At 40.1% G+C, this 13,772-nt stretch overlaps 1 protein-coding gene across 9 annotated transcripts in view; it reads right to left on the reverse strand.

Moving 5' to 3' along the window:
• FAM184B (family with sequence similarity 184 member B) overlaps positions 1–13,772 on the reverse strand; it is a 52,591-nt gene that overhangs the window by 24,701 nt on the left and 14,118 nt on the right. For all 9 annotated transcript variants that reach the window (XM_021286115.2, XM_065060614.1, XM_021286119.2 and 6 more), the window contains one exon: positions 4,563–5,327. In XM_021286115.2, the coding sequence (XP_021141790.2) occupies positions 4,563–5,327 (765 nt within the window). The remainder of the gene's footprint in view (positions 1–4,562; positions 5,328–13,772) is intronic.

The raw sequence follows: 13,772 nt of genomic DNA on the forward strand, positions 1-13,772 counted from the left end.
AATAGACTGCCTTAGCTTATTGAATTATTGAGTATACTGCTTCTTATAGAACTTGTTTGCAAACTACTGATATAGAATTTGCTTAGCATAAGTAGGTTTGCTGAGCATAACTTCTGCAAGCTGTGAACTTTTGAACTTTCTCCTGTTTTAAGAAAAAATAGGCCTCAGAGTCCTCAAACTGGAAGATAAGGGGAGCTGCATCCCTGGAGATACGTAAAGGAACAGAAAGACATCGAAAAGAAGACAAAACAGAAGAATTTTTTTGTTTGCCAAGAACTTATTTTTCTCCATGTGCATGTGCAAAATGGCACCTGAAGGCCAGGACTTTGATTGATGGCTGCCTGATGAAGATGGAGATCCGATGAAGAACAGTGAGTCCTCAAGCCTCTAATTTTGCAATGGCTTGGAGTGACATATAGGGAGTTGGGGCTTGGATCGTGGAGGTTTAATTGTCAAAGTTTTTTCATTGAGGGTCCCTCTTCAGGAGGCACCCAGCCTGAGCTGCTCTACAATGTCCATTGTGAATAAATGATTTAAGAAGAATTTCTGGAATCCGTGCCTGAGTATCTGCTACAGGAGACCTAGAGAAAAGAAACCTCCTTAACATTGCAGAAGGCGTATTCAATTCACCCTGTGATCTTGTGAAACAAAAACACAGTGACGGTATTGAAGACTGAACTCCCTCACAGAACAGGCTCAAAGAAGAGGCCCAGAAATCTTCACCATTAGCAAAATGACACTGACAGGCAAGATGTGAAGGCAGATGGTGAAACGGGTCACAATTGTCTTGGAGGAACACAGATGACTGGGGTGACCCTCCTCTCTAGAGGATTCTGGGGTTCTCTCACTCTAAAGGAGAGAATCCCAGAATCACAGAATGTTAGGGATTGGAAGGGACCTCAAAAGATCATCTAGTCCAATCCCCTTACCGGAGCAGGAACACCCAGATGAGGCTACACAGGAATGTGTCCAGAATGACTCCAGAGAAGGAGACTCCACAACATCCCTGGGCAGCCTGTTTCAGTGTTCTTCTCACTGAGAAGAAGCTTCTTCTCAAATTTAAGTGGAACCTCTTGGGTTCCAGTTTGAACCCCTTACACCTTGTCCTACTATTGGTTGTCACCAAGAAGAGCCTGGCTCCACCCTCGTGACACTCACCCTTTATATATCTGTAAGCATTAATGAGGTCACCCCTCAGTCTCCTCTTCTCCAAACTAAAGAGACCCAGCTCCCTCAGCCTTTCCTCATAAGGGAGGTGCTCCACTCCCTTCATCATCTTTGTTGCCCTGCACTGGACTCTCCAGCAGTTCCCTGTCCTTGAACTGAGGGGCCCAGAACTGGACACAATATTCCAGGTGTGGTCTCACCAGGGCAGAGTAGAGGGGGAGGAGAACCTCTCTTCACCTAATAACCACCCCCCTTCTAATACAGTGCAGGAAGCCATTGGCCTTCTTGGCCTCAAGGGCACAGTGCTGGCTCATGGTCACCCTGCTGTCCACCAGGACCCCCAGGTCCCTTCCCAGGTCATTCCCCAACTTATACTGGAACCTGGGGTTGCTCCTGCCCAGATGCAAGACTCTACCCTTGCCCTGTTATGTATCATTACATTTTTCCCCACCCAACTCTCCAGCCTGTCCAGGTCTTCCTGAATGGCAGAACAGCCTTCTGGCGTGTCAGCCACTCCTCCCAGCTTGGTGTCATTGGCAAACTTGCTAACAGTGCACTCTATTCCCTCATCCAAGTCGTTGATGAATATATTGAATAATACTGGCCCCAGCACTGACCCCTGAGGCACTCCACTAGATACAGGCCTCCAACCAGACTCTGCCCCATTGACCACGACCCTCTGGCTTCTTTCCTTCAGGCAGTTCACAGTCCACCTCACTACCCGATTGTCCAGACCACGCTTCCTCAGTTTAGCAGCAAGGATGCTGTGACAAATGCTTTACTGAAGTTGCTTTACTGAAGTCAAGGTAGACCACATCCACACATCTGCCATCATCTATCCACCTCGTTATGTCTTCATGAAAGGCTATGAGGTTGGTTAAGCACAACTTCCCCTTGGTGAAGCCATGTTGACTGCCCCTAATGACCTTCTTACCCTTGATATGCCTTGAGATAGTACCAAGGATCAGTTGTTCCAGCACCTTCCCGGGGATGGAGGTGCAGCTGACCTGTCTATAGTTACCCGGGTCCTCCTTCTTCCCCTTTTTGAAGACTGGAGTGACATTTGCTTTCCTCCAGTCCACAGGCACCTCTCCCGTTTCCCAAGCCTTTGCAAAGATGATGGAGAGTGGTCCAGCAATGACCTCAGCCAGCTCCCTCAGCACCCATAGGTGCATCCCAACCAGACCCATGGATTTATGGATGCCCAGATTGCTTAATTGCTCCCTAACCCAGTCCTCATCAACCAAGGCAGACTTCTCCATTGCCCTGACTGCCTCTGGAGCCTCAGCAGTACGGGGCTCCTCAGGACAGCCTCCAGCAGAGTAGACAAATACAAAGAAGGCATTCAGTAACTCTGCCTTCTCTGTATCTTCTGCCACCAGGGCACCCACCCCATTCATCAGTGGGCCTACAGTGCCTCTGGTGCTAGTTTTATCTGCCATGTATTTGAAAAAGTGGCCAAGTGGCCAGCCCCTCCCTCCATGATCTGTAAACTCTCCTCTTCCACTTGAGCTTACCCAGCAGTTCCCTGTTTAACCACGCAGGTCTCCTGGATCCCTTCCTTGACTTCCTACGTGTCGGGATGCTCTGATCTTGAGCTTGGTAGAAGCAAGCCCTGAATGCTAACCAACTATCTTGGGCCCTTTTACCTTCAAGTAGCCTTGCCCACGGGATTTCCCCTAGCAATTGTTTGAAAAGGCCAAAGTTTGCCCTGCTGAAGTCCAGGGCTGCAATTCTGCTTGCTATTCTGTTCCTGCCACACAAGATCCTGAACTCCACCATTTCATGGTTGCTGCAACCAAGGCAGCCCTCAACCCTCCTTGTTAGTGAGGATGAGGTCCAGCAGTGCACCTCTCCTAGTCAGCTCCTCCACCATTTGCAACAGAAAGTTATCATCAATGCACTGGAGGAACCTCCTGGACTGTGGCTGGCTGGCTGAGTAGTCCTTCCAGCAAACATCAGGGAACTTAAAATCCCCCACAACAACCAGGGCCTGTGACTGTGAGGCCACTCTCAGCTGCCCATAGAAGGCCTCATCAACTTCCTCACCCTGATCTGGTGGCCTGTAATAGACACCCACAACAGTATCACCCCTGCCAGCCTGCCTCTTAATTCTCACCCACAGACTTTCAACTTGCTCCTCATCCATGCCTGGACAGTACTCAATACGTGGTAGTTGTTCTCTCATGTAAAGGGCAACTCCACCACCACGCCTGGCCGGGCTGTCTTTCCTGAGAAGGACACAGCCATCCATCACCACATTCCAGTCATGTGAGCTGTCCCACCATGTCTCTGTAATCGCCACCAGATCATAATCTCCTGACTGAACACAGGTTTCTAACTCCTGCTTATTCCCCATGGTGCGCACATTGGTGTATAGGCATTTCAGGAAGCGAGCTGAGCACACTGATTTCACCCTAGGGGCAAAATATTATTTCTGATCAGGAAACAAATATTGTTATTCTGAAATACGCCAAGTCTAGATATTCAAGGTGTTTTCTTATCTAATATGCAAGATTGCTGTCATACGGCTGGGGACAGGTCTGGTAGGTGAGTTTATGTGTCAGGAAGGACCATAGAAGTGAGTAGAACTCTTGAGCACAGAGCATGGCTGGGTGCTTCAGCTTCAGCACAACTCATCAGTGTTTCTCCCACACCCTGACCTTATGTACCAAATGCAGCTGGTTGGCAGATTGCCCGTGATGTGACAACCTCTGAAACTGCATCTGACATGTGATACAATTAAGCAGAAAAGGGCCGCAGAGCTGTGTTGCAAATATATGAGATACACATTAGCTAGGGTAAGACAAGCACAGTGTGAGGTGAGAACTAACAGTGAAAGTCTCAAGACTCAGCACATAAAACTTCACAGGTGTAAAGCATACTTCATTAAATGTCACTTGGTACAAGCCCCTGTTGCAAGAGTCATACAATACAAAGCACTTGATTCCTAATCTGCCAGTTCAGATCTCTCATCTAACTGTGTTCATATCCACCCACTGAGCTGTTGGCAACTGCAAAGGAAAAAGAGCACGTACTCCATAAACACTCACTGCTAGCAGTAGTGCCTGCTTGCTGTTGTCTTCACGTTTCTGGGCAGGAAAGGTAAAGCTCTATTCAGTCAACAGACAAATTTTACCTCACTCCTCCTTCAGGGAATACAAAGTCTAGTGGTCAAAGACTTCTAATCGGTTACTCATCATCTTAACTCTTTCTATAAAACTCTCAGCACTATATGCCCCCTATTTCTCTTATAAGCCTCTAAAACTACTTTAGTGCTTACAAATTATTTGACTCAATAAGATATTTACAAGATCCCTCCACGTCCGAATTTTGAAGCATTGATAATTTGCACTTCTATAGGTAAAGACAGGGATCACAGTCTCATACTCTACCTGTATTCTCTCCTTTAGCTTCTGGGAATGCTTCCTCCTCTCATTTATCTTCTGGCTTTTCTCCTCTAGGTCTGCCTCCAGCTTCTTCACCTGATGCAGCAAAACAACTTCCTCAGCCTCTGAGCTCTTCCATTGCTCCATTTCTCTTTCCTGAGAATTATCCTTTGTTTCTATCACAGTTTGCCGCAGAGCATTTTTCAAATCCTCTTTTTCTCTCTCATAAGAGGCTTGTAGTTTGCTTGTTTTCTGAGTACACTCTTCAGTTACTCTCTGATTCTCCCTCTTCAGGTTTTCCATCTCATTTATTAAAGCTTGTCCTTCCAGGCTGTATTTTTCATCTGAAACTACTCTTTTATCTAGGTTTTCTCTCCTAGATCCTTTGCATTTATTTAGCAGTCCATCAGACTCCTGATTTAAATGTAGAAGTTTGTTTTCAAAATCTGCATTGGTATCTACCATGTCTGTAGAAAGGCCCATTTGTGCTTGTTTTGCTTCTGTTCTCAGCTCCCTCTCTTCTACCTGCTTCTTGCACAACGTTAACTCTGCCAAAGCTTCTTCCTTTAGTCTCTTGTGTTGTTCTACCGCAATTTCAAGGGCCTGAATACGTTTTCTCAGCAATCGTTCCTCTTCTGCTTTGCTTTTACACTGGATAATCGTTTCCCTTGTCTCAGCAAGAATGTGCTGAATTTCTTCTTCATGAGCCTCTCTCAGAGCCTGCATAACAGCCTCATGTTCATCATTCTTAATGTTCAGGGCATATATCACCTATAGAACAAGAAAAGTAATAGGAAATTAAAGTATCTTGTAAATGGTAGTCATGAATTCAGTTACCACACTTATCACGGGGTTAAATGCTAACTGACTCCGTGTTTGTAGACCCGGCCTTCAGAGCAGCACTACCTGACACGTTGCCTTTAGCATCAGCAGGTGCTGGGGACCACTAGTGGCAGATCTGTAGAGTGAAAACTGAAGTCCTGATGTTCAGTTCATGTGGACCAAAATCACTCTGTGATGTAAATGAAAGGAAAGTTTGTAAGGAGGATTCAATTTTTCACTCCTGACTCAAACTAAACCATCACTGAAGATGCACTCCTGGAAGCCATGTTCCTCGCAAATTAGCCTGGTCAGCATTTCAATATAGGTATTACTTGACTGCAAGAACCTTTTGGCCTGATTCTGAGAAGTGTTCAGGCAATGGGGTTAAATGGGACAAATTTCTAGATAAATATGTGACAAAAGAGAGTAACAGCATCATATTCCAGAAGCCAAGCAGGCACAGAGTAATTGTCTGCATTTAAATATGTATATTTTTGGGCCTTAGATTACATGCTGTTAATTCTTCTCTGTTACTTTTAACCATTTTTCCTTTGAAACAGAAACAGTTGCAGGTTACCAAGCAGATTCCTTCTCCCCACTAAAATCGTCCTATGAACATTTCTTAACTGTTCAGGAGAGGGTCATAAAAATTTCAAAGACAAGATTAATTTTGCCCATGGGTTTAGAATGACCAGTAATTAGTTTGGGCAACACTTTGATTAACTAGGTCAGATGTTGATGATCACATTTCTGTGTTTTGTTCCACCAGAAAACAGAGATGAACATCCAGCCTTTGTGACTCAAAGACTTCCACTCTTAATGATTAATTTATCTAGTAAATCAGCACTGCCTGTGTCATATTATTTTGTATTCAGGCTGATGGTGGAATTTGGGATCCCAAATTCCACTAAGCATTAGATCATCACCACCATCTTAGCGTAGTTATATACAAGAAGGGGAGAAACCGGCCTCCCTGCTCTATTATTCTGACACTTCTGTTCAAGAGTGACTAGAAACACAATGAAGAATTTTGACTTGAAAATGCATGTCCTTAAATTTAATCTTCAAGCCCGGGTGCTGAAACTGATTCCTCGGTATCTTAACCTTCTTAAGAGATTTAATTTTAGAGGGCTGCTGCTCTGTACTTTATGAAATTTAAGCCCCTCACACGTGCCTTTCACTCCCTACCAAATATAGCTACTATATTCCTATTGAGATACCTCATTTAAGAGACTGGACTTATGTGAGATGAATCTGGGACTTCATGTGCTGGAAGGAAAAATACTGAAAATTTATTTCAGCATCTGTTCTTTGCAAGTGCATATTCTGCTGGCTAATGTGGTATAAACCTCTTAATAATTGTGTCGATAAACAGCTTTTCTAAAGCAGCTCTAAAATTGATCAGTTTGACAATACAGACAGCATTGCCTTCAAATGAGAAGAGCTCTACACTAGCTTTTGTGTTACTAGCGTAATACCAATGGCTACTGCCTCCTTAGAGTTCTCCAGGAGTGTATTGGGAAACATGGTGCTGAGCATTATGACAGGTTGGTAAAAACACTAGTACACACATGAACATTAACAGTGCATTGAATATGAATACATCTTATTAGTCCTACTTTATTCTCCAAATGTTGTAAATCTAAATGGCATTTCCCTCCTCCTTTTCTTTATGGTGATGTAAAATAACAAAAAACACTCAGATGCACCTAATCAGTGAAGACAAAGCTAAAGTGTTCAAACTAAAAAAGACTGTTGTATCTTCCTACAGCAGTGTTAAACACTACTCTTGGCGGAACTTGACTACCATAATGAAAAAACACCAGTTCTAGCAGGTTGCTTTACTAGCTGAATGAGAAGTAAGACAGTTTGGAATGGAAGGTGAGTAGTGAGTATGACAAGAAAAATCAAAGAAAGGTAAAAGATCATAAGTGTTCTTCCTTCAGGACTGAGCCAGTGGGCCAAATCCTTAATGATGGAGAAAGTGCTAAAAAAAAAAACAAAACAACACCACAATGGGAACAAGCCCTGCAGTGGAGGGCTGGACAGCACCCTAACCACAGCAGGGAGGGAGACAAATTTTGATTGCTAATTATCTTGCTGGAGGCTTGTCTAGGCCAGGTGACTGCATCACTTCCCTCCCACCAGCAGCAGCAGTATCTTATCTTCACACTAGTAGGTGAATTGGTTTCTATGAATTCTGTCTTGCCTACTTCCCACGCAGACCAGAGCAGTGTGAGGCATCTCAACATGCCAGGGTCTCCTCTAAAGCAAGGACAGAGGAATTATTAAAAGTAAGTTCAGTTATTGAAAAAAAAGGTTCTGTATTTCTAGCCCCCTCTGTTACTATGACTATACAGATTAGAAAATAAAACCAACTACCACAACTTTTAAATTATTAATTTAATATGTACCTTTCATTCTTTCTAACACAGAATAAGGAAGTATGTCTTTTAATTAAGGTACAGGCCTGGGCTATGATTAGCTACAGTGCTAATCCACTTTTACACCTGTGCTAATTTCAACTGAATGATATTCCTGTACCATATGATGACCTCATGAACTAAGTCTCATATCTCTCCCTGTGTCCTCTGTGGCTTCCTGAAACCACAAGAATAATTTTAAGCATTCAAATAGTTTCTGCAACTGTTGATAACATTACCCATTTAACCATTTACACAAGAGAAGCCTCGAAAAATTGGCACTCCAAACATCTCAAAGTGTTTCAGAATCTAAAGTTACAAAGAAATCAAAAAGCTTTTTTCCAAACTGAATACAGTTTATTTTGTCTTCCATCTGTATTCCTTTTTTCTTTCCATCTAGTTTAGATGTTTATTATTCCCTTTGAATTAATATAATCTGTTAATTTTAATATGTTGTTTAATTTTACTTCCAAATCATTAATTATATGTCAAATACTGCAAACTCTTACCCAGATCTTTGTAGCATCTGTCCCCCTACAGTATGTTGTTATAAACCTTTTGTTTACAGTTCCTGATTCAAGCTGTATCTTATATTTTCTCCATAACTTTGAATTAATTTTGCAAAACTTAAATTTTAAAACCACTATTATTTTCTGTAGATTTTGCATGTAATGAAAAACCAGAATGAATAAAATCAGTCAGCATGACATTTACATGAAATATATTTCTAATTCTTTGTTCTCCCTGAAGTGAATCAAATGCATCCTTAGTGTATTCATCAGGTTAAGCTGTATTCAAATAATGTCAGAGAGGATCATCTTATTTTTCAGTAAAAATTAAATTAGGCAACTTTTTCTATTAAAAAACACAGAACTAGATTAAAATACCTTAAAAGATTTTGCTTATTCACCGATTAAGTAAATCAATACACACACACATATATTTAGATAAGCAGAAAGGCAAAACTGTTTGATTTCAGAGTCCTTTCTGTTCACCTATTGGTTAAATTCTTGCATAACTCCTTAAGATCTCAGATACCTCCATAAATCTTTGACTTTTACAGTCTTGTATGAGTTCAAATCCATCTTATTAAGCTGTTTCAGATAGATAACATGCAAGAAACAGAAGATTTGTTTGACACAAGCCACATTTTAATCTATGTCCTCTGTCCATTTCAAGGTCATTATAGTCCATGCGAATTTTTAGCGCAGAAGTGAAGTCAAAAATTCTGTATCAACAGAAGGAATAAAAAGGCCTTATTTTCACATATTTCACTGATAATTTAACTGGCCGGTTTTTGTTATGTATCTAAAACTTATAGGAGAGCTTGATAGATTTATATCCCTGAAATTTGATATCTGCTATGCTTTGAAAATATAAGCTAATGCATCTCATTAACCAAATCTAAATACACTGGTGCAGAATTCATTTGCTGAATTAACTATCAATTTTGTGAAGATGTTTCATTACATCCCAGATTTTTAAAGATCTTTAAGGAGACTAAAATTGCAGACATATGTTCAGTGCTTTCAACGTTGTTGTTTGGTTTTTTTTCTTGATGATTCTAGATATTTATCTGAAATTTTATCCATCCAAAATATCTTTAAAAATTTTGTTACAGATTATGATAAAGCAACATTGTCCAATATTACAATAAATGCAGTAAACAAACAAATTAATCAAGTAAAGTCTCACTTGGTTCCTGTTTTTCAAAGTACTTCCTTACTTTAAATACAGTAGAATTTGGAAATCTTGTAAATATAAGCTGTAGAATCATGTATTTAATTAGAGCCCAGGGTGAAACAGATTTTCTCAAACAAATATATCTTTCTATGGTGACAAATATTATAATTTATTTAAAACATAGTGTTTATTGCAGGTTTTGCCTTTGATGTACATCTGTGATAACTACAGATAAAATGAGGCCTGTTTCTTCCTAATCCAGGCTAAAGTGTTCTACAGGTTCGACTGAATTCTTACTTTCCTGTGGTTTGTAGGGGAAATTCTGATAAAGGAATTTTTAAAATTTAAAAAATATTTATGTGTTCTACATACTTTGCTAATTATGAAAAGAAACCATCAAAACCCTCAGGTATCCATGAATTAATAACACCAGTTTCTGCTACTGCAGGCACTGTTAAGTTCTTTGCTGCTGTAAGCAAATTCAATAGTGGGAATATGTGTGAAAGTTTCACAGATCCTCTGCCACTGCTATGTTTACCAAAAGGTTATGTCTTTTTTCTTCCCAGTTTATTCCTTATACACTTTTTAAAAAGAAAAGCACAGTATTCTATGAGATTTCAGTTGCTTTGCAGTTTTCTCATCCTAATAATATGCAGTTATTCTCAGAGAGAAGTCAGTTTTTAGAAGATGTCACAAATAGTCTCCAGAACACTGTACAGCTATCCTACTGAATACATCCATTAAAATTTTGAGAATTTAAAAATCAATATAAAGTGATAGTTGACTCTAGGAGTTGCTAAAGAACCTCACAAAAACAGTGGTAAAAAGACACAAAGTTCAGTGTAGATAAATGTGATATAAAGTCCTTTAAAGGAGTAAATCTAAATTTTCTATACACACTGACAGAATCTGAAATTGCTAAGGAAATCTTGGCGCTATAAAATACACAATGAAGACAGCAGTCAGCTAGATAACAGGACTTCTAAGCAACAAATGCAGAACAAATGAAAACACCTTTCTATATCACAACCATAAGTCTATGATTCACCCACATCTCAGGTACACCATGAAGTTATGGTTCCCCTCTGGCTCAAGCAGAGTCTAACTGAACTAAAAAAAGGTATACTAAAAAGCAATAGGAATAACCAATCATGATAAAAGCTTCCATACAAGAAATAATACAATAAACTATGACTCTCCAACTCTGAAAGAGACGCAGGTAGGAAGATAACACGAGACAGCTTTGTTAGAGATTAAAATACTGGGATTTAGGTGTTCACTGATGTGCCATTTGTGTAAACTCCCATTCGAGTCCATCAACAGAGATCCACTCAGTAAAACTGACAGAGAACTGAAAGGATTCAGCTCACTGAGGCAGACACCAAGGTGCTGACTCACTTGCCTAATCTCAGAGTTCTGGTGTCGTTTAAGATGCCATAGGCACATAAAACATCCACACAGGAGTTGGTAAATATGCCACAGGTTTTGCAGGATAACTATGCTTTTCTGGAACTAGGCAGATGATGCTCAAATCTCAAAAGACATTAGTTTTAGATAGTCCATGAAACTGAGTTCAATTCCTAATGGCTGGTCCACTAGATTACTCTCTAGGATCTACACTGGCAGTTTGGACACACAGTACTCATGAAGAACACCAAGTATCCTAATCTCAAACTGAATCTCATCCATGCAATCTCTACAGTCAAAAGTATAATGGAGAAGGTAAATACCAAATGATCACTCACTGCTTTTTTCAATATGTGAACCAAAAAATAGCTAGGAGGTGGCTGGTTAAAATAAACAGAAGACAGTATATCACGTTATAGTCAATTAGTACAGACATTCTGTCATATGAGTCTGTAATGCTAAAAGGTCACATGGATACAATAAGTGATTGGAGAAATTTACAGACGAAAAATCCAGTCAGGCTATTAAGCACTAAGATAACTTGGCAGCCTCTTGAAAAGTTGCACAAATCACTGGAGGCAAGGAGAATACACAAGTGCACCAGAGGCATGCCAGATTCCTGTAACATTCTGAGCACCATCAGAGACAAGCTATTGCCTCAGATGGACCTCAGCATACAGTGTTTTTTAAAAGATATTTTTCTTTCAGTTTCTGTCCTCCCTTTCAAATTACTATCACAGCAGCCAGAATCAACACATTATTATGTAGTTAAAGGACTACATAATAACACACATCATAAGACTACACTATTACTCATGTAATTTTTTTCCCCAAACACTCATAACAGTAAAATGGAGCTAGACTGAATACAGCCACTACTCACATGCCCATTTCAGGAAGATGTTCTTATTAAGCATATGCTGGACACTCCCAAGATTGCATTGATCATCATAAAACCATGAAAATTTAGCTAACATTTATTACCGGAAAAAGTAACAACAGCCCGGGACATTTAAATTGGTCTGAATAAACAGCACAGATCCCTAGGCAACCTGATGTAGTTGAAGACATCCTTGCTCACTGCATGGCAGTTGGACTAAATGATCTTTAAAGGCCCCTTCCAACACAACCCAGTCTATGATAAAAGCCTAGTCCAAATATAAATGTTTATGTTAATTTTAAAATATGCTTTAATTTTTAAGCATTAACATTTAAATCTTAAAACCCCAGAAGTCTCTAACAGCATCATGTTTATCTTGTGAACAATGACTGCACTGGGTGACCAAGAGACACTTGTTGCTACCTTGACTTGACTACACTGCCTGGCCAGACCCTGACTGTGCTCACCCCCCTGGGTGCACAAGCGGGCAGGGAGCTGTGCTGTTCAATACACATTCCTCATCCCAAAAATCAGGGGACAGGGGCTGTACAGCGCATTGCCAAGAGGAGACTGGCAATGCACTGCGTTTGCATGCTAAGGTATACCAGCATCTTAGTGAAAACATTTAAACATTGTAAAAACATTTTAAAGTACCAGCTATAGTTCTAACAGCCCTGTTATCAAATTCTAGTAGTTCTCTCCTAAATGAAAAAAGCAAAATATTCAACTGTAATCCAATATTTACATCTAAAGGCAGCTCTTATGTAATCCTCTAAATGTCAGTGCATACTCACAGTCAAATGCTGTAGCTTCCAAAGGCAATTAAAACAGAAGACTTCTCTGTTACTAACGTGTTTTTAGGTTAAAACTATGTTTAAGTGGCTAAAAGCCAAGTTACACAAAGTTCTGAATGACAACTACATTAAAAAGGTACAATCTTACTTCAGATGATTTTCACTGAGGTCATTAAAGAAAAAAATCCCTATTTGAAAACAGTCAGTTTGCAGTTTCTTTAAGAAATAAAGGTAGTGAGTGCCTCCTCAGTAATAGGGGTTATATGTGTCCTGTTGCCTCTAAGCCCTTTGGAAGACAAGTGAATATACATTAAGTAAAATGACAAGTCTTGAACCAGCACAGTCAAGCCTGAGCTACTGTGCCCCACTGGGAGACAGGATAAATTAACTCAGTCTAGGTACCGGACCAACTACATTCACATCCTGATGGCTTTAATCACAAGCAAGGACAATTCACATGCTTATCTGTTCCCACTGAATGCACGGGTTAAGAGATCTTCAACACCACAGAGACAGTCTGGTTGTGTATAGGTATGAAAAATAAATTGTTACAGTGAGACAGCTATTGTGTTTAAGATTTGACTGCGGAGACAGCAATAGAGGTAGTTCTGCCTCAGTGTAACAGCTGTTTTCATAAAAAATTAACACTCTTTTACCCAATCAAGAAATGACCTCAGGGGAAAAAAGTATTTCATATACCATACACAATGCTGAAGTGCTCAAAAGCCTAAATACACAGTTTTTGAACATTTAAGTGAGAATATCTTAAGCTGAATTGGCATAAACTTCTAATTTGGGCATAATTTTCTCAATTGTAAAATATTGGCAGATACATACTGGTTAAAGAAAATGTTAGGAGAGAGGCACAGTTATAATGTCACTGAAAAGAGTATTTTTACACATTATCCAGGAAGAAAAGATAGAACATGAAAAAACTATAACCCTGCAATTTTATTTTGTGCAATTAATGGATCACTAAATTTTTTATGACCTATTGCCTATAATGCACATATTAATAAAATGCACAACATTTGGTATATAAACATTAACTGGGGTTCCTTGAAGAAGTGACTCGAATTTTCCATTATAAAGTACCTTTGAATTATTGGTTACTAAGGCTGTCAGATTTTCTGCAAACTTGGTATGGTCAGTGGCAAAATTGTACGGTAAGAACGTATTTCCAATATATAGATGTCATTCTTATACC

This window comes from Columba livia, chromosome 4 (genome assembly GCF_036013475.1).
Source record: "Columba livia isolate bColLiv1 breed racing homer chromosome 4, bColLiv1.pat.W.v2, whole genome shotgun sequence".
Lineage (NCBI taxonomy): Eukaryota > Metazoa > Chordata > Aves > Columbiformes > Columbidae > Columba > Columba livia.